This window comes from Mesoplodon densirostris, chromosome 1 (genome assembly GCF_025265405.1).
Source record: "Mesoplodon densirostris isolate mMesDen1 chromosome 1, mMesDen1 primary haplotype, whole genome shotgun sequence".
Lineage (NCBI taxonomy): Eukaryota > Metazoa > Chordata > Mammalia > Artiodactyla > Ziphiidae > Mesoplodon > Mesoplodon densirostris.
Window position 1 is genome coordinate 114,879,025 of NC_082661.1, and position 19,528 is coordinate 114,898,552.

At 44.2% G+C, this 19,528-nt stretch overlaps 1 protein-coding gene across 3 annotated transcripts in view; it reads left to right on the plus strand.

Annotated features, from left to right (window-relative positions):
- The window catches only part of ACTN2 (actinin alpha 2), a 78,450-nt gene that overhangs the window by 54,720 nt on the left and 4,202 nt on the right, over positions 1 to 19,528 (plus strand). For all 3 annotated transcript variants that reach the window (XM_060108256.1, XM_060108263.1, XM_060108271.1), the window contains 9 exons: positions 1,682 to 1,829; positions 3,473 to 3,623; positions 7,994 to 8,102; positions 9,478 to 9,618; positions 11,545 to 11,727; positions 14,081 to 14,215; positions 15,380 to 15,559; positions 16,463 to 16,609; positions 18,580 to 18,645. In XM_060108256.1, the coding sequence (XP_059964239.1) occupies positions 1,682 to 1,829; positions 3,473 to 3,623; positions 7,994 to 8,102; positions 9,478 to 9,618; positions 11,545 to 11,727; positions 14,081 to 14,215; positions 15,380 to 15,559; positions 16,463 to 16,609; positions 18,580 to 18,645 (1,260 nt within the window). The remainder of the gene's footprint in view (positions 1 to 1,681; positions 1,830 to 3,472; positions 3,624 to 7,993; positions 8,103 to 9,477; positions 9,619 to 11,544; positions 11,728 to 14,080; positions 14,216 to 15,379; positions 15,560 to 16,462; positions 16,610 to 18,579; positions 18,646 to 19,528) is intronic.

Genomic DNA, 19,528 nt, shown 5'->3' on the forward strand with positions numbered 1-19,528 from the left:
GTGGGATCTTCCCGGACCAGGGCACGAACCCGTGTCCCCTGCATCGGCAGGCGGACTCTCAACCACTGCGCCACCAGGGAAGCCCCCTAATGGTCACTTTTATTTTCATATTCGCTGTAGCTGTAACCATGGCCTTCTTCTTGAAACTCCTTCCACCCTTGAACTTAGCTGAGTTCCTCCCACCTGACCACCAAGTCCTTCCCATCGCTGTTCACAGCTTTGCCTCCTCCTGTCCCCAGGCTGTAGGTGGATGGTTTGTGGGTACAGGGATGCTGACCTTCTTCTCGGTTTTGACACCTGCAAGTGACCTCATCCAGGCCCGTGGCTTTAACTACCAGCTGTAATGGCAACACCTCCCAAATTTTACGTCTTCAGCTCTGATTTCTCCCTCAGTTCCAGGTTCATAGAGCCACTTGGATGTCTCAAAACCTAACATCCAAGAGTCCTCCTGCAGTGATCTCTGTCTTAGTAAATAGCATCACCATCCCCTAAGTTACTAAAGCGCCAGCCCCAGGTGTCATCACTGATCTTCCTGGTCTGTCCCTTTCTTGTACCTGGTTCCTCAGCCAGTGCCACTGGCTCTGCGTCCAGATTTTATCTTAAATCTGAGCAGCTTTTCAGCTGCTGTCGCCTATGCTAAGCCACCAGTGTCTCTCCTTCGACCTTGCAGTAACCCTCTCCCTTGCTTTTCTTGTTCTTTTTCCCCTAAAATGCATTCTCCATGTAGCAGCTGCCGTCACCTTTTTAAAATATAAATCAGAGCGTGTCTCCTTTCTTCTCAAAACCCTCCAGTGACTTCCCGAAATACTTAGAATAAGATCCAGATTCCTTATCCGGGATCCGATGTGGTCTGACCCCACGGCCACCCTGCTGACGGAGTCTCTGGCTGCTCTACCCCTCACCCACTATGCGGCCGCCGCGCCTGCTGTGGTCCTTCCCCTACGTGGAGCGCACACCCTCCTCGGGCCTTTAGCTCGTCCCCCACTTCATCACATACCTACCTGGCTTTTCCGTCATTGAGGTTTGGGCTCCAGTGCCGCCCCCTCAGAGGAGGCTCCTCTCAGTAACCCACCTAAAGGAACTGCCCTGACTGTGCTCTCATCAGCATCACTTGACCGTGATTTGTTTTTCCTTCAGAGTGTATCGCTGTCGGAAATAGGAATCACACTTGCGGTTGAATTCCTTATTTAATGTCTTTCTCCGCCAACAATCATGAAAGCTGCACAGGGGCCCAGGGAACTTTACAGGTGCTGTTCACTCTTATATCAAAGGCTCTCACTGTGCCTGGCACATGTGTGATGCCGGGGAAACAGTTAGTGGCTGACTGAACCCAGTTGCTGAGTCAGAGTCGTTTTGGGCTGAGTCACTGTGAGGCTTCATCTTCTCGTAGCCAGAAAATTAAAGCCCCGTTAGCCTTTGTCCACATCGGGAGAAGCATCAGGTTAAATGTTTGCCGATGAGAACCGTGATCTTAGTTTTAAAAGGGTGCAGTGGTAATGAAGACGTTTAGAAGCCAAAACATTTGAATGGCTATTTGGGGCGGGCGTGGAGGCACAGCAGTGAGGGAAAGACAAGAAGACACAAAGGAAAACACTGTTGGACGTGGTGGAGGGGATTCATAGAGAGGCCCAGGAGGCCAGAGCGTAACGGACGCACCTTTGCTGGTCCCCACCCATCCCAGGACATCGCGGGCGCCTGGCAGCGGCTGGAGCAGGCGGAGAAGGGCTACGAGGAATGGCTGCTGAATGAGATCCGGAGGCTGGAGCGCGTGGAGCATCTGGCAGAGAAGTTCCGGCAGAAGGCGTCCACGCACGAAACCTGGGCTTATGGTGAGTCCATAGGATGCGGTGAGGCTCCTGGAGAGTCGGGCTTGAGCTATGTACAGAGCCCCATGTGCAGTGACCACTGTCCCTGGCGCCTGTGACCCTGTGGGCAGCTGCCCTCGCCCCTCTCTAGTCTGCTGTCTCAGGTACTGCGGTTCTTCAAGAGGTGGGTGTGGGGAATTCCCTGGCGGTCCAGTGGTTAGCACTTGGCGCTTTCACTGCCGTGGCCCGGTTTCAATCTCTGGTTGGGGAACTAAGATCCTGCAGGCAGCGTGGCACAGCCATAAAAAAAAAAAGAAAGAAAAAAAAAGGAGGTGAGTATGAAGATGGATGTTTTTATAAAACAGGACTCAATGCGTTCTTCCCACACTTACCTGCATAGGTATCCGACTCCTCCTGACTCCCCCGCTTTCTTCTATCTGATTCCACAAGCATCTGTTTATTCCCTAACTGTGGGTCAGACAGCCCTGGCCCAGACAGTAGCTTCTGCTGATAGAAGGTTTATTAAGTGCCGCAAAGCAACATAATTGCCCACTTAGAAAATCTGCTTGGAAAGGAAGAACACGAGGTGTGATTTTCTATAGTCTTAACTCCTTTGTTTCACTTAGATTCATTTACTCCTTTCAGGCCTTGCAGACATACCTGTTTCCATGGCCGTGATACTATGGTCATGATACTGTTTTTTGGCTCTGCTGTTTGCTGAGGTTAAAGAACAAAACATTCACCTCATCACATGGTAATCTATTTCGAGAAAGGGCAGGGAGGGTCCCCATATCCCTTGGGTCCCTTTTGCTGTCTTGCTGCTTGGTTGTTGGTGTTGCTCAGCGAGACGGTCACAGGCACAGACGTGCCGTTGATACTTCCCAGCTGTGGGCCTTGGATGCATTCTCACCTCTCAGGGCCTCAGCGTCCTCTCCAAAGTGGAATAACAATCATACCTCCCTCACAAGGTTTTGATGAAGACTTAATGAGTTTGTATTTATAAAGTAGTAAAACTGGTATCTGGCAGATGGTAAGTGCTGTGTTGTCATCATTAAACATATGAACATTTGCTTTCCATGTCTAGCTTTGTGGAATTAAATTCTTAAAGGTCATCAACCAGGGAATAAAAATGGGTCAGTTATAACCACAGCAGTTGCTTAACTTAGGAAGTATTTGTGGGGAAATAGGTGGAGTTTCGGAGAGAAGTTTTTCTAATGTTATTACATAAAAAATCACAAGCTGCATTTAACCACATTAAAAAAATAAAGCTTTCAAACAAATAATTGGAGGAAAGGTTGAGCCTATGGGTAGACAAATAGAGTACAAGTGTTTTACCTAATAATCCCAGGTAATTTCTGTGAGCTAATAATTACTCACTTAACTGAGCATCTCACGGGAAAGTCAGATACTTGTTTCTTAGGTTTATCACAGACTTGTTATTTAGAAAGTGCTCAGCGTGCTTTCTGCCCTGTATTTGTAGACACGAGCTTTCAGAACACAGGGGGACTCGGGGCCTTAGCAGAGTGACAGCCTGAATTCCAGTTGAAATGTGGCCTCTGCCTCTCGGGGCTGTCCTTTCCTCCTCTTGGTTCTCTGGAATCACCCAGGACTTTGCAAAGAGGCTGAAGTGTGACAGCCCTCACACTCCCTTGCTACAACCATTGCAGGCAAAGAGCAGATCTTGCTGCAGAAGGATTACGAGTCGGCGTCTCTGACTGAAGTCCGGGCTCTGCTGCGGAAGCACGAGGCATTCGAGAGCGACCTGGCGGCGCACCAGGACCGCGTGGAGCAGATCGCGGCCATCGCGCAGGAGCTCAAGTACGTTCTCTGTGTGGGTGCCAGTGCTGACATTGAGCCCTGGGTCCAAGCGAGGACTCGGTGGAGAGCTGCTCCAGGCGTTCCCAGGGAGGGGCAGGGGAGCTTGCCTTTCCTGTCCTGTCTTAGATGTATCAATAGAACCAAGCCAGGGGACCCTGTGATGGGATTGGTCCTGTTTTTTTTTTTTAATTGAAATATAGTTGATTTACAGTGTTGTGTTTGTTAGTTTCAGATGTACAGCAAAGTGATTCAGTTATACATACATATATATATATATACTTTTTATACATATATATATACATATATATATACATGTATATATATATATATATATATATACTTTTTCAGATTCTTTTCCCTTCTAGGTCATTACAAAATACTGAGTATAGTTCTCTGTGCTATACAGTAGGTTCTTGTTGACAACCCAATCAAAAAATGGGCAGAAGATCTAAATAGACATTTCTCCAAAGAGGACATACAGATGGCCAACAGGCACATGAAAAGATGCTCAACATTGCTAATTATTAAAGAAATGCAAATCAAAACTACAATGAGGTAGTAACTCATACCAGTCAAAATGGCCATCATCAAAACGTCTACAAATAATAAATGCTGGAGAGGGTGTGGAGAAAAGGGAACCCTCCTCCACTGTTGGTGGGAATGTAAATTGGTGCAGCCACTATGGAAAACAGTATGGAGGTTCCTTAAAAAACTAAAAATGGAGTTGCCATATGATCCTGCAATCCCTGGGCATATTTCTGGAGAAAACTATAATTCAAAAAGATACATGTACCCCTGTGTTCATAGCAGCACTATTTACAGTAGCCAAGACATGGAAGCAACCTAAATGTCCATTGACAGATGAATGGATAAAGAAGATGTGGTACATAAATACAATGGAATACTACTCAGCCATAAAAAAGAATGAAATAATGCCATTTGCAGGAACATGGGTGGACCTAGAGATTATCATACTAAGTGAAGAAGTGAAGTAAGCCAGACAGAGAAAGACAGATATCATATGATAACACTTATATGTGGAATCTTAAAAAAAAAAAAGTCTTTTTTAAAAATAAATTTATTTATTTTATTTGTTTACTTTTGGCTGTGTTGGGTCTTTGTTGCTGCGTGCAGGCGCAGGCTTTCTCTAGTTGCAGCGAGCGGGGGCTACTCTTGGTTGCAGTGCATGGGCTTCTTATTGCAGTGGCTTCTCTTGTTGCAGAGCATGGGCTCTAGGCACGTGGGCTTCAGTAGTTACGGCGCATGAGCTCAGTAGTTGTGGCTCGCGGGCTCAGTTTGTGGCGCACGGGCTTAGTTGCTCCACAGCATGTGGGATCTTCCCTGACCAGGGCTCGAACCCGTGTCCCCTGCATTGGCAGGTAGGTTCTTAACCACTGCACCGCCAGGGAAGCCCTTTTTTTTTTTTTTTTTTTAAGAGATGCACTGACTTCCGCTCTGGTGCTTTGACTGTGGTAGTGTCCCTGTGTCCTCCCATCGGGCAGCACCCCCAGCCCCAGCACAGGCAGCTTCGTATCCAAGAGGATGAGAAACAAGTAACAGGACAGAGCACGGCTCGCAAAGGTGGCCTCACCCAGGCCTGGGTGCAGGAGACGGGACCACATTGCCCGCCCAGAAACCAAAAACAAGACACCTCTGAAGGAAGAAACATTAAGACCCCACTTTTCTTTGTCGTCAAATAAGTGCTATTTCATTTTCATGCTTTTTATTTTGTGGGAGGAGCTAGCATGAGGTTGAACCCAGGCTGGTTTACCCAGTGGGAGTTGTAGGTCCTGCTGGTCCAGGTATTGCTGCTTCTGGCTGTGGCCACCCTCCAGGAGAGGGGCCTCCCTGCAGTGTTTCTAAGCTTTTTTTTTTTTTGCTTCTTTTTGATAAATACAGAATTTTATTCCCTACTTCTCTGTCTCTCATTATAACCATGGATATATTTGCACAATTTTTAGAGCCTGTCACATAATGATAACTTTAAACAACCAATAATAAATGTTTATTATGATATGTTACATTTTAAGACTCCCAAGTTGCTCACTCTTAACCAGAGCAAATGCCTTAATTAACAGAGATGGCCTCTTTTAAGAGTATCTTCCTACTCGGCCTTGCCTAAATATATTCTTAATTATTTGTGGTCTTCATATCTAACTTGTTCACTGTGTTTGTGGCCTTATTCTTATTTCTCATGCTTCTTGCATGTTGGCCGTTTGGCTGCTTGTTAACAATTAAAAATAAAATAAGGGGGAGAAACTCAAGCAATTTAATGCTCTATCATAGCTCCCATAAGTAATTTGGAATGGTTTTAAGTGCTGCCCTTAAAATTTAAGTAATAATCTTATATTATTATTATTCTCGGTTATCCTCAATGCGTATTTCTTTACACAGTCAAGAGAGGAACCACAGAATTTAAAGCTGTGCTCATCTTACTGTTATTAGTCTCCCTTTCCTTTTTACCTTTTCTAAAATAACGAATGTGTTTGTGCAGTTCTTTTTTTGTGTGTGTGCAGTTCTTAAAGTACAAAAAATAAAAATAGGGCTTCTCTGGTAGCGCAATGGTTAAAAATCCGCCTGCCAATGCAGGGGACACGGGTTCGAGCCCTGGTCTGGGAAGATCCCACATGCCGCAGAGCAACTAAGCCTGTGCACCACAGCTACTGAGCCTGCACTCTAGAGCCCGTGAGCCACAACTACTGAGCCTGCGTGCCGCAACTACTGAAGCCTGTGCGCCTAGAGCCCGTGCTTTGCAACAAGAGGAACCACCGCAATGAGAAGCCTGCTCACCGCAACGAAGAGTAGCCTCCGCTCACTGCAACTATAGAAAGCCCACGCGCAGCAGCGAAGACCCACCGCAGCCAAAAATAAATAAATAAATAAATTTATTAAAATAATAATAATTAATAAATAAATAAAAATAGTATGCACAGTTATGCAAACCCTAAGTCCTGAAAGCAAGTAGGTGTAGAGCTAGTACGTATGAATTAGAGAAGAGGGAAAAATGTACACCCTAAAGATAATCACGGAGAGATGAGTGTTCATGTCTCCATTGTGGATCAGCAGACAGTTCCTAGGTTTTTGTTTTTGAAATCTTTCTGTTCTTTAATAGTTGCATTTTGAAGGGCCATGGCCTTTTCACTTTGTATTCAAGGCTGTGCACATTGCTGGTGTATTTTGGTTGGTTTTGGTTTTCTGGTTATAATAATAAGCACAGAATCTTCGTCCATCTCAATTAGTGAAGTGTGTGCATGTAGAAAGCTGCTCTTAAGAACTGGACAGGCTTTCATTAGGTGATAGGGAGCTTCTTACCCACTGAAATGACACTCGTCACAACTGTATGCATCTTTATTCAGTAACAGAAACAGTAACGTTCAATAAGGACAAGCTAATATCACTTAAGAGAAAAAACAAGTAATAAACAACCATTGCCTTCGTTTAGAGTTGGAAGAAGAAATAAACTTAAGCTTCAGGGAAATGGATTTGGATGGATAGGAGGGAATTTCCTAAAAGTCTCACCTTGGACCATTTTTGAAGGAGAAGTCTCCTGAAGATGTCTTTAAACCTCCCTGAGTCTTGCTTTCATCTTAACTAAAAGGGTGATTACATTTTGTCCAGGATTCAAACTTTTTACCCCCAGAGATAATAGGTTAACCATCTAGCCCAGAATCTGCTTGAATGGTAAGTTCAAGTTACTTCATGTCACAAAGATCCCGTTAGGATGTACAGACGGGGCTGGAGAGGAAGAGGGACTACGGAGTGAGAAATCATTTTATTCCTGCTGTCACACGAATGGCATAAGACGAGTTGGAATCTTTGTCGGAAGAGGAAGGACTCTGTCCTGCCAGGCTCAGCGTCCCAGTGCCCCTCCTGGACGTGGTGCTCCATCCAGCCCCGTGCCCTTTGAGAGCAGCCAAGGACACAGTGGCGTGCAAGCTGATCCCTCCCTCCCTCCCTCCCTCCCTCATGACTCATTTGATGTTCCCATCACCGTGGCTTCAGCACAGCCCCTGGGACTGTCCTCCAGGTCAGATACTTGGCTTCATTTACAGGTACATCACCACTTAAAAATAATGCACTCCGGAGGCCTGGCCAAGAAAACGAAGGGAGCATAGAGTTAGCCTGAGGTGTCGAGAAGACAGCGTTTCTCTCTGTTTAGAAATCTGTTGACCACCAAGAGTTTTACTAATTCTTCTCGTGATGTAAGGGAATAGTGATCATGTTTGTGATGGTGATGATGAACAAAACCCTGAAATACCCTGCCAGTTCCCTATCAGATCTTTTTTTAGTTATCATCTGTTTATTTTGAGCCCATGTCCACTTTTCTTCACGTCATCTGGGAAAGTCAATCTTTTTTTCCCTTCTGATAGTGAACTGGACTATCACGATGCTGTGAACATCAATGATCGGTGCCAGAAAATCTGTGACCAGTGGGACAGGCTGGGAACACTCACTCAGAAGAGGAGAGAGGCCCTGGAGGTGAGTCTCCAAGCCACCTGCTGGCACAGAATCTTTTAATAGGGGCTCTTTCAGTAAGTCACTGTTACTAACTTTGTTTTTCTGTGGTATGGTGTGTATAAATCGAAACATTATCTAGTGAGAGGAGCTTCTACAGAGAACATGAAAAGTAGGAGAAAGAGGGAAATGGAAAGTTGGTAGTTTTGTACTGTAATTTATCCATACAGCAGTGACGCATCCTTTTGAATTAAAGAAACAAAAGTCCAGTAGTAATGAGATAACGGTATAAACTCATTTTGTGTGAAGTAGTAATGGCAGTTAATTCCCCAGAGTCCTGATCTGAGAGTAAATTGAGCCATGAATGAAGTCAGGAAATCAGGAGGAACGGAAGTTGAGATGTGCAAAGGGAAAATGGCAACACATGTTGAAGTAAGGCAAAACGGATATGAAACAGAATCAGGATGAATTTGGCCTTGTTCAAGTATAAGGCTTGGAGAAACAGCTGGTTTTTAGCTGAAACTCATCGTCTCTCACCACGGAAGACTCAGACGACATGACAGAAAGAAGCAGTTAGCAGTTTTCTGAGTCTTTTCACCCTGACTCTGATGAAACTTTTAACACATGTGATACCAAGCTTCCTGGATGCCAACCAGCTGTTAACATATCCACCTAAAGAAAAAGGCTGAGAGAAAGGAAGGACCAGGCATATAACAGAGACAGCTCAAATGTTTTAGAACAGGAGGAAAAATGAATCTAATTATGGAAGACTTGAAGACACCAGATGCTTCCGTACCAGCTCCCCATCCTCTCTGCCATAGGAAACGCGTAGTACCATTCTCGGTGGCTTGAAGCCTTGTGCTTTCGTATGCTCAGAAAGGCAAAGAGGGTCTCTGTGTGAAATCCTGAATAAGGATTTAAGAGTATGGAACTGTAGTTCCTTCTGTCTTCTCTAGGCAACTTTTGGGAAAGGCACACTGTTGATTATAAAATGAGGAAGATACCGTGAATTTTCTGTGAACCAGCACGGTTAGGGAATCAGGTCCTATAACTTACAAAGTACTGCTTTAGCTGAAAGCAAGTGCCTATATACCCTATGTGGATTCTCAGTTTTCAAAAGAGTAGCATGTGGTAGAGTATTTTAAATACTTTCACAACAGTGTGACTCTGGATGTTGTTAAATCCATCTCTGATTCAGAAGGCACTTCGGAGACCTGCAGGGCTCAGCCTAATCATTTGAACATCAGTTAATTTTTTGTATACACAAGCTAATGATGAGAGGATTGTGACCATCAAAACGTCAGATAATAGTTTACTGCTCTGGAGTGCACACCTTTACATGTTCAGAGAATTTTTATGATTTAACCTATGATAACACTGGTTTCTATTTGATCTCCAGAGAACTGAGAAATTGCTGGAAACCATCGATCAGCTTCACCTGGAGTTTGCCAAGAGAGCTGCTCCTTTCAACAACTGGATGGAAGGCGCCATGGAGGATCTGCAAGACATGTTCATTGTCCACAGCATTGAGGAAATCCAGGTAACTGAAGCCAGCTCTGTGCTCTCACTGTACCAGAAATGAATTGTAATTTTAAAAACTTAGAGTTCTCTTTTTGGTTTTGTTTCATTTTTTAACTTAAAAAAATGTGGTTAGAAAACCCATATTACCCTTTGGCCTTTAGCTTAAAAATGTGTATACTACTCTTTAATGCAACTAAATTAACATCAGCCAGATAATGGTGACTACATCTAAAAGGGTCTGTTCTTTAAAATGGAATGTGGAATCATATGAGCAAAATAGACATATGCTCTTGGAGTTAGTCACAGCAAGTTACGAGTTTATTGGCTGCTGAGTTAACTACTTTGCAAATGTTTGCATATTACCTTTCATTAAGATCTATAGGGTTTTGCCAGATCATAAAGCATAAGAAGCCACAAATCAGTACCCTCTGCTTCCCACCATCCAAAATGTTCTGCTTTTTATTTTTGCTGGAGCTTCAGATTGTAAATAAGACCTCTTAAGTGATTGAGTTAGGGAGGAGCGTTCCTCTCCAATAGCCAGGACCCAATATATTAGAGACCATTGTATACTGAATTTGACGTATAATGGAATATAGAGAAAATACTTTTAGATTCTCTTTTTTCTGTAAAATAGATAGGTCATCGAAAAGAATCCAAATGTAAAGGAAATACTGAAGGTTGGGATTTGAACCCATACCTCCCTGCCAAGGAGCATTCTAGAAGGGTTTGCACTGGGGTGTAAGAGGAAAGAAATTTGTTGAACATTGCCTTTGTTTTCTGAAAGAGGCTGTGATGGTGTTTCTTGCATAGACTCTTAAGCAGAGGTTGGCAACCTAAAACCATTTATTTTTGGAATAAATGAGATGTCTAAGTATGCCTTGGAAGCCGTACTTGACGCATGAAGTAGTTTCTCTGTTTAGTGAAAGGTGTGCTAACAGATGATCTGTTGTAGCATCTGAACTGAGTGTTAGCTTCGCCCTGGAAGGTGGTCCACGTGGCACCTTCCTACAGCTGAGTATAAAGGGCTGCTGTCTTATACTTTAGGGTCCAAGGGTATAGGGTTGTTAAGTGGAGGTTTTATAAAGCCTGAGGGGAAGGAGTTGGTTTCTGTGGCCTTTTCTTTTGGAGAAAGGGATGTACTTCCAGGTGATCTTTAGCTATAGAGGCAGCAAATGTGAGGTTCTTTTCTTGAGCTTTAGGTAAACCTGGTCATTAGAAAGGGCAGCTAATTTAAGTTCTTTTTTTTTAAGTGTTACTGGGACACAGCCACACATTTTTTTTTTTTTTTGGCTGTGTTGGGTCTTCGTTGCTGTGCGCGGACTTTCTCTAGTTGCGGCGAGCGGGGGCTGTTCTTTGTTGTGGTGCGCAGGCTTCTCATCGCGGTGGCTTCTCTTGTTGCGGAGCACAGACTCTAGGTGTACAGGCTTCAGTAGTTGTGGCACGCAGGCTCAGTAGTTGTGGCTCGCGGGCTCTAGAGCGCAGGCTCAGTAGTTGTGGCGCACGGGCTTAGTTGCTCTGCGGCATGTGGGATCTTCCCGGACCAGGGCTCGAACCCGTGTCCCCTGCATTGGCAGGTGGATTCTTAACTACTGCCCCACCAGGGAAGCCCTGATTTAAGTTCCGTATGTCAGTGGCGAGTAAGACCTAAACAATAGCTGGGGATCATATATGATGAAATCAAACATAATTTTTAAAAAAGAAAACAGTTATTTTTTGAAGACTTTGGATTAATAGCCACTACGGAGTCATCAGGAGATCTTTTTATCCCTTTTCGAGGAACTTGACTTTTGTGCACCAGATAGCTTTTCTAAGACATCCAGAATTTGTCTTCCACCGGAGATTCCCGCAGTTATAAAGTCATTTATATGCGTGCTGAAGGGAACAGCAAGCCTATAAAATTCACACTGAAGTAAGTCGGGTTTTCTCCGCTCTGTCTCTGGCTTAGAGCTTGATCACCGCCCACGAGCAGTTCAAGGCCACGCTGCCTGAGGCCGACGGCGAGCGGCAGTCTATCCTGGCCATCCAGAACGAGGTGGAGAAGGTGATCCAGAGCTACAGCATCAGGATCAGCTCGAGCAACCCCTTTAGCACTGTCACCGTGGATGAGATCCGGTCCAAGTGGGACAAGGTGAGCAACTGAGCGGAGAGGGGGTGAGGCTGACATTCTCGAAGCCGCCGAGGTGGAGGGAAGAGGTGAAGTCCTGGGGGAGTTAGAGTGACTGCGTGACTCTATTGCCTCACGATCAGGGTTGTCTTCACAGACATGTTAAAAGAGAAACTGAGGCATAGTAACAAATTTTAAGTGTTTGAGCAAAAATCAATTCGAATTGGGCAGCATCCAGTCTAGCAGGCAGAAAGGGACTCCAAGGAGCTGAAAAAAATGAAAGGCTTTTATAGGCAGAAGGGAGTAGGAACAGGGAAGTTATCTGGCCAAAAAGAAGCGGATTGGTTATTGCAGAGTTACTTTCCTTTAGGGGAGGGAAGGGGTCTACCCAGATGAATGATTGACTAAGATTCCGTTTCTGGGAGAGTGGAAACTGTAATTAAGTTAAGTCTTGGTCTGGTGGAGTGGGATTTAGCACTCGACTCTATTTTGGGCGTGTTGTTTTTAACAGATGAAATATGTTATACTCTTAAATACCATTCAGCAGCTTCTGTGATTTGTAAGGAAAGAAAGTAGAAATGATTGTCCTTAAGGAAAACCTTTTCAATGTTCGCAAACTCAGTACAGGTTATGATACTAATACCGTAAAGGAAACTATTTTTAAAACCCCAACTGAAAATTTGATGGAATCGGCTTGCCTCTAGTACTTCATTAAAGAAGTTTTAGAATATGGGATAGACATGTCCCAAGTTTGTGTGAATTTTAAATGTGGGAAAATTACTTAGAAAACTATCTGGGGAACCAAAGGACTTCCTGCTAATTTGCTGCCTCTTATATTTTGGGAAACCATACAGATTTAATTATAGTCCAATGGGATCATTTGAGCCTTTTTGTCTCATTCTTAAGAAAGATTTATTTTCATGTTTAAGTTGAGGCACGATCATCTTAGTATGCTACTACATAGTCTTTAAGAAGTCCACCACGTGCATTTGAGGTGGCTTGCTATAAAAACACACATTCAGCAATCGTTTAGTTATAAACGATGCAAAGAGGAAAAAAAAAAACAGGTATGGGAAAGAGAGTGTTCATCTGAGAGACCATAATTAGTTACTGTGTTTGACCTTAAAATTAGCTCTGTTCTTCTGACAGCCGGAGTGAAGAGGGAAATGTGTTGAGCTAAGTAGTTTCCTTGGAAAAAAAAAGGGAAATGTGTCATAAAGTGAGACAAACTTTTCTCTTGTCACTAAGTTATAAAGCAAAATTTGCCAGAGGGAGTTTTGTAAAAGGGACATTGAATAATGTCTTTAGCAGCAGTTTTGCCAACACACAGAAAAGCCTTCTTGAAGTAGCTCTTTTGTCTGCGGATTCAAAAAGAACTGAGACATAGCATTAAAGTGTAAATCACAGGGTACAAATGGAATGGAAAAGATGTAGGTGGGGTAGGATACTTTCCTGTGGTCCAACATCATATAGGACTGAGCTCCTGAAACTGGCAGGTGTTCTCAACTTTTTTGTGTCTTGGATCCACTTGGTAGTCAGGGAAGCCCATGGATCCCTTCTGATAATCATATGTGTAAATTCATAAAAAAATATTTAAGGTTACAAAGGAAATAAATTACATTAAAATAGTTATTAAAATATATTATATATATATATGTATAACTTAATCACTTTACTGTACACCTGAAACTAACACAACACTGTAAATCAATGGTACTTCGATAAAAAATAAATTTTAATGAAAGGCTATATATATATATATATATATCTAAAGTTGGGATATAGTAATGTATGTGCTTCTTTACTACCACATTTTAAACCATGATCTAACAGCAAGTCTAATAATTGTGAGTAGTGATGAGTGTATATGATAATTTGAGAGGCAGGCAGTAACTAATGTATATGAGAATGTCTGTGATTTCTATTGTGATAAAGTCACAGTGGCTTTGGTGCCCACATTCATAATCAAAGGAAATGCTCATTTTCCATTAGGGGTGGTGAAAATAAGGATGCCAGTTTTCCCTCATTCAAGTTCACAAATTCTCTGCACTCTGGACCCAGCTCCCTGCAGGGTTGGTACTGCAGGCCAAGAGCCCCTGGCTAGAGGAACGGTCAGTGTCCCTCTTGCAGACTTAGCCAGTCTTTCAGCAGGCAGTGGAGGGACTGGGTGGCAGTCGAGGCTAGACTGAGCTCTTCCTTTAGTCCCTAAAGTAGGGATCCCACTCCCCTTCCCCTCCCTACCTCCTCTCCCCTCCCCTCGCTCTCCCTCCCTCTCTCTCTGCTCCCACCCCTGCCCTTCAGCCAACACCACCGATCTTGGTCCCTCCTCCTGGACCACAGCTGGCCTCTAACCCCTGTTGCCCTTGAACCCTGGCAGGTGAAGCAGCTCGTGCCCATCCGGGACCAGTCGCTGCAGGAGGAGCTGGCCCGCCAGCATGCCAACGAGCGTCTGCGGCGCCAGTTTGCCGCACAGGCCAATGCCATTGGGCCCTGGATCCAGAACAAGATGGAGGTGGGTTAGTGCCCTTCAGAGGGAGCTTGTCACAGCCTCCACATCGGTCCCTGAGCTGACAGGACGACCCGTCTCCACTCAGTGCCGTGAGAGCACCATCCAGGTCGCCATGGGCCTTACTCTTGATGGCCCCTGGGCTCTTGCAGCCTGGGCACCCATGAGCATCAGTGCGGGGTGGGGGGCAGGGAGGGCACCTGTGCACCAAAGTTGAGGCTGTTCTTGCTGCCATCCATTCATTCTGTCCTTAAGAACGGTGACAGGGCTCTTTCTCAGTTTTCAGCCTCTGCAGGACCTAGAGTTTTTAACAGTCCGTCCCTAATGAGTCACAAATACTTGGCATTTTCAGAACATTCAGGGAAAAGTAATCTTTGAATGACACTGATTGCTGGGTTCATTTTATCACCAAGAACAGCCAAGAGACATTTATTGGCCTATTTATTCTTCTCCCAGCCTCTCTTTTGGTGATAAAACGTTAACTTTTTTCTTAAGAGGAGGACATCTAAAAATCTAGGAAATTCTTTTTTTTTTTTTTTTTTTTTTTTTTTTTGCGGTATGCGGGCCTCTCACTGTTGTGGCCTCCCCCGTTGCGGAGCACAGGCTCCGGATGCACAGGCTCCGGACGCGCAGGCTCAGCGGCCATGGCTCACGGGCCCAGCCGCTCCGCGGCATATGGGATCCTCCCAGACCGGGGCACGAACCCGTATCCCCTGCATCGGCAGGCGGACTCTCAACCACTTGCGCCACCAGGGAGGCCCTAGGAAATTCTTTTGATCAGTGATGAAGCATCCAGTGGTCTGAAATCTCCCTGGCAGCTGCATTCATGCAGACCATCCCCTGGCCTCCTTCAGAAGAGGCAGGTCCAGCCTGGGGAGGCTTCTGTGTTCACTGGAAGAGGCCTAAATGGCTCCTTTCTTACCCATCTTGCTTTGCTTTTATGGATCTTGGTGGTTTGGTTTTGTTTTTTCCCCATTCTCTAGACAGACTAGAAATAGAGCTTGCTTCATGCTGCGGTACTATCCTGTTTCCTACCTTATCTGAAAAAGCAAGTGTCTCTAGCTGCCGCCTCATGCCGGCATAGCATTGGAAGCAGAAGCAGGAAGGCCCCCATAGTAACTTGAAAGGCCGGCTCACCTTGTTTTCTTCTCCTGTTCATGCCTCCACCAGGAGATTGCCCGGAGCTCCATCCAGATCACGGGAGCCCTGGAGGACCAGATGAATCAGCTGAAGCAGTACGAGCACAACATCATTAACTACAAGAACAACATCGACAAGCTGGAAGGCGACCATCAGCTCATCCAGGAGGCCCTGGTCTTTGACAACAAGCACACTAATTACACCATGGAGGTACAGCCACCACACAGGCCTGCGGTGCTCTGGTTTCTGGTTGTGACCACTTCACCTTCTCAGGGTGTTTTCCTCCCACGTTTGTCTGCATCTGTTCCTGTTTTGTTCTCTAAGTATGAAAGGGATCATCAAACCTTTCCTGTTACTGTATGTGAAAAAGCCTTGTGAACTAGACCAAGTGCTACATAGTTGTTAATTATCATCACCATCCTCAGCAACTTTATCATCATTATTATCACAACGATGAATTCATTGCACTGCTTTGGAGAGACTAACTGAAATTGGACTATTACGTTTCGGCCAGTTTGACCCAATTTGATCTTACAAATTGGCCAGTGGGTATAATCCAGGGCCCGTCCTGCTATTTGGTAAACGCTAATGACAAATAATACACTGTACATTGTATATTTTATCTCCACAGTGCCAGCTGTCACGGCTAGAACCCTGGTCTCATTTCTGAGTATTTCCCACTATAGAATCTCGAAAAAAGTGGAAAAGTAGAATTAAAAAAAAAAAAGCATAGGGAAGCCCTACTTATCTCCCTTTGGGTTGACTCTCTTGTTATGAAAGTGAGGAGGCAAAGCGAGAGAGAGGCATGGACATATATATACTACCAAACGTAAGATAGATAGCTAGTGGGAAGCAGCCGCATAGCACAGGGAGATCAGCTCGGTGCTTTGTGACCACCTAGAGGGGTGGGATAGGGAGGGTGGGAGGGAGATGCAAGAGGGAGGGGATATAGGGATATATGTATACATATAGCTGATTCACTTTGTTATAAAGCAGAAACTAACACACCATTGTAAAGCAATTATACTCCAAAAAAGATGTTAAAAAAAAAATGAGGCAAGATTGACCTGCTGGGAGGACCTGGAGCTGATCGTTTGCTGTTTCCCTCGGTAGCACATTCGTGTGGGCTGGGAGCTGCTGCTGACGACCATTGCCAGAACCATCAACGAAGTGGAGACCCAGATGCTGATGAGAGATGCGAAGGGCATCACCCAAGAGCAGATGAATGAGTTCAGAGCCTCCTTCAACCACTTCGACAGGGTACCTCACTCCCTCTAGTTATTTGAAAGGCACCACTGGGGACATCAAAAGATGTATTTGAAATAATATTCATGCTATTATTTTAAGATTTAATGCCCTTAAAGGTTATGGGGAAACAGGATGATTAAGGCCAAAGGAAAAGAGCCTCTGAAATGAAGTGTGCTAAGCTCTGGTGTCGCTCCAGTTGACACAAAGTCTAGGTCTGTGGGCTGTTTTATACAGAGCACTTAACGAATAACTTTGTAGTTGGGAGCAGCACTAGATTTGTTCTAAGTGAAAGTGTGTCCTTAACAAAATGTGGTTTTGGGATTTAGGACATTTTCTAAGTACTTAAATACAGAGCTGTAATGAACTTTTCCTGATTAACTATTGAGGTGAAGCACCTGATGAAAATTAGCCTACTCTTTTGCCATAAAATTTAATTTTCTTTTTTAATTAACAAAATTGATTCATGGAATGTTGAAGGAAAATGCACCAACAAAATGATGATCATATAAAAAGTTAAGTGCAGCTCTTAAAATATTATCTAGTATTTTGATTTGAATACAATTGAGTAAAACCAGTTCTTCACAAGAAAATGCCCAGTTTGCTTATCATCTAGTTAAAAGTGACTCCTAAGGCCACATTCCATTTGTTAAAAGATCCATAACAAAGTAAGTATATTTCATTACTTTGCTTGGGACCCTGTTTATGGTTTACAGATATCAGTTAAATGGTTCTTAAAATGCCTCTGCTCTAGACCAGCCATATTCAGGCCTATCAAAGAGTTCAGAAAGTAGACTTCTGATCAGGGAGCTGAGGCGTAAATAAAGAATTATACACAGAGTTGGACATTAAAGTTAGCTTGGCTTCAGCACAACTGTACTGTACAAAACATGCTGTAACACTGACCTGACTTCCTTCAGGTTGAGTCATTTTCCTCCCGTGGAGGGAAATAATTGATCATCGTTCCTACACACATCCACCCAGGCTTATGCGAAGACAGCCCTCAATCGTTTGGGCCACCTCATAGGAAAAAAACCCCAAATTTATTTGAATCTAGGATAACGAGACTGTCTTTTGCAACAAAAGTTCAAAGGCAGACAATGCAGAACCTGCCAAGTTTAAAAGTTTAAATTAAGGATTTTTGTGTCTTGGAGGGACATGGGCCTGAGAGTAGCTGTGGGGTAACTTTCCAGTGTGAGTCCTAGCCATGCTTTAATCTTTGGGGGAATTTTACAAGTGAGGACTGCCTGGGGCCGCGAGAGCGTGAGGATTTCTCAGAACACTTAGAGTGTGTTGGGCCATCGGTGGGTGGCAGTGGGCAGCTCCTGACGAAGTCATTTTCACTGGCACTGGGTAGTCCCTCCTGCTTTCTTGAACGTGTGGGTCTCCTTTCATTTTTGACTGCTGTTTACCCTCCTTTCCTCCTTTTTCCTTTTTAAGAAATTATTTTCTAACATCCCTGTGTCGGGTCTGTCCGTCCTCTAAGTCAGTGATGACATTTACAAATTATTTGGCAAATCTCAAAGTGTCCCTTCTTGTATTGGATTTTGTTCCCTGGTCAAGTAGAGTTTTTTATTTTGCCTCTAACTGTCAACTTCTTTTTATTTATTTATTTATTTATATAATTTATTTGGCTGCGTTGGGTCTTCGTTGCTGCGTGTGGGCTTTCTCTAGTTGCGGCGAGCAGGGTCTACTCTTCATTGCGGTGTGCAGGCTTCTCACTGCGGTTGCTTCTCTTGTGGTGGAGGACGGGCTCTTGGCATGTGGGCTTCCATAGTTGTACCACGCAAGCTCAGTAGTTGTGGCTCGCAGGCTCTGGAACGCAGGGTCAGTAGTTGTGGCGCATGGGCTTAGTTGCTCCGCGGCATGTGGGATCTTCCCTGCCCAGGGCTCAAACCTGTGTCCCCTGCATTGGCAGGCAGATTCTTAACCACTGCTCCACCAGGGAAGCCCTCAGCTTCTTTGGTCTTTGTATTTGTCGGCAGAGGAAGAATGGCCTGATGGATCATGAGGATTTCAGAGCCTGCCTGATCTCCATGGGTTATGACTTGGTAAGACAGAAGTTGAAAATTTTACTACCATGTGATATTCTCTTTAGCTTAGATTTGTATTATAGGAGACAACTGCCTTAAACTATGGCAGCTCATTTGGGGTTCGTTGACTTACATTGTCTAGGGTAACGTTTTTGAAGGTTTGCCTGGTACCATATAAAAATAACTTCACAGAGCCAGAACATATATTTTCATTCAGTCATCGGTCAGCTGGTTTTTTTCTAGTGAAGGAAGAGAACATAAACTTCCCTGATGATTTTTAAACAGCTTTAACTGAGAGATAATTCACATACCATACAATTCACCCATTGAGCGTATACACTTCAGTGTCTTTTCCTGCCGATTTTTAAAGTATTTTTTCCTCTAGTATTTTAGAAGGTAAAAAGTTTTTAGTAAAAATCAGCTAAGAAATCTTACATTTCCCTGTGGGCTGTGAGTGTGCCCTTATAACCTCACTTCTCTATTACCTGCTAATGTGTAATGTTGAACATGAGCTGCTTTGATTCCTCTCAGAACTGTCAAATAAGCATCATGAGAACCCTCCTCTGACCTGCCTTCTCTTTTGCAGTATTATTCTCAACTGTAGTCTGAGAAAAGGCCTAACCCTCTTTGAATTCCTCTTCCATAACTATATTCAGTCCCAACGGCAACATGGGTTAGAGAGAGGAAGGAATTCTGACATTCAGGAGCTTCTGGGTTGATGCTACAGCAACGTTTAAAAATCATTTGACGGCAGTAAACTTAAGTCACCCATAAGGGGAATCTGTTCCAAAAATGGAAGGGAAGTGCAGGGAATATGTAGGTTTTCAAGCAAAAAGGAACTTGCATGCCAACAGGTAAAAACAGGAGAACGGCACTGCTGGGAGTTGTGTATGGTTGAAGT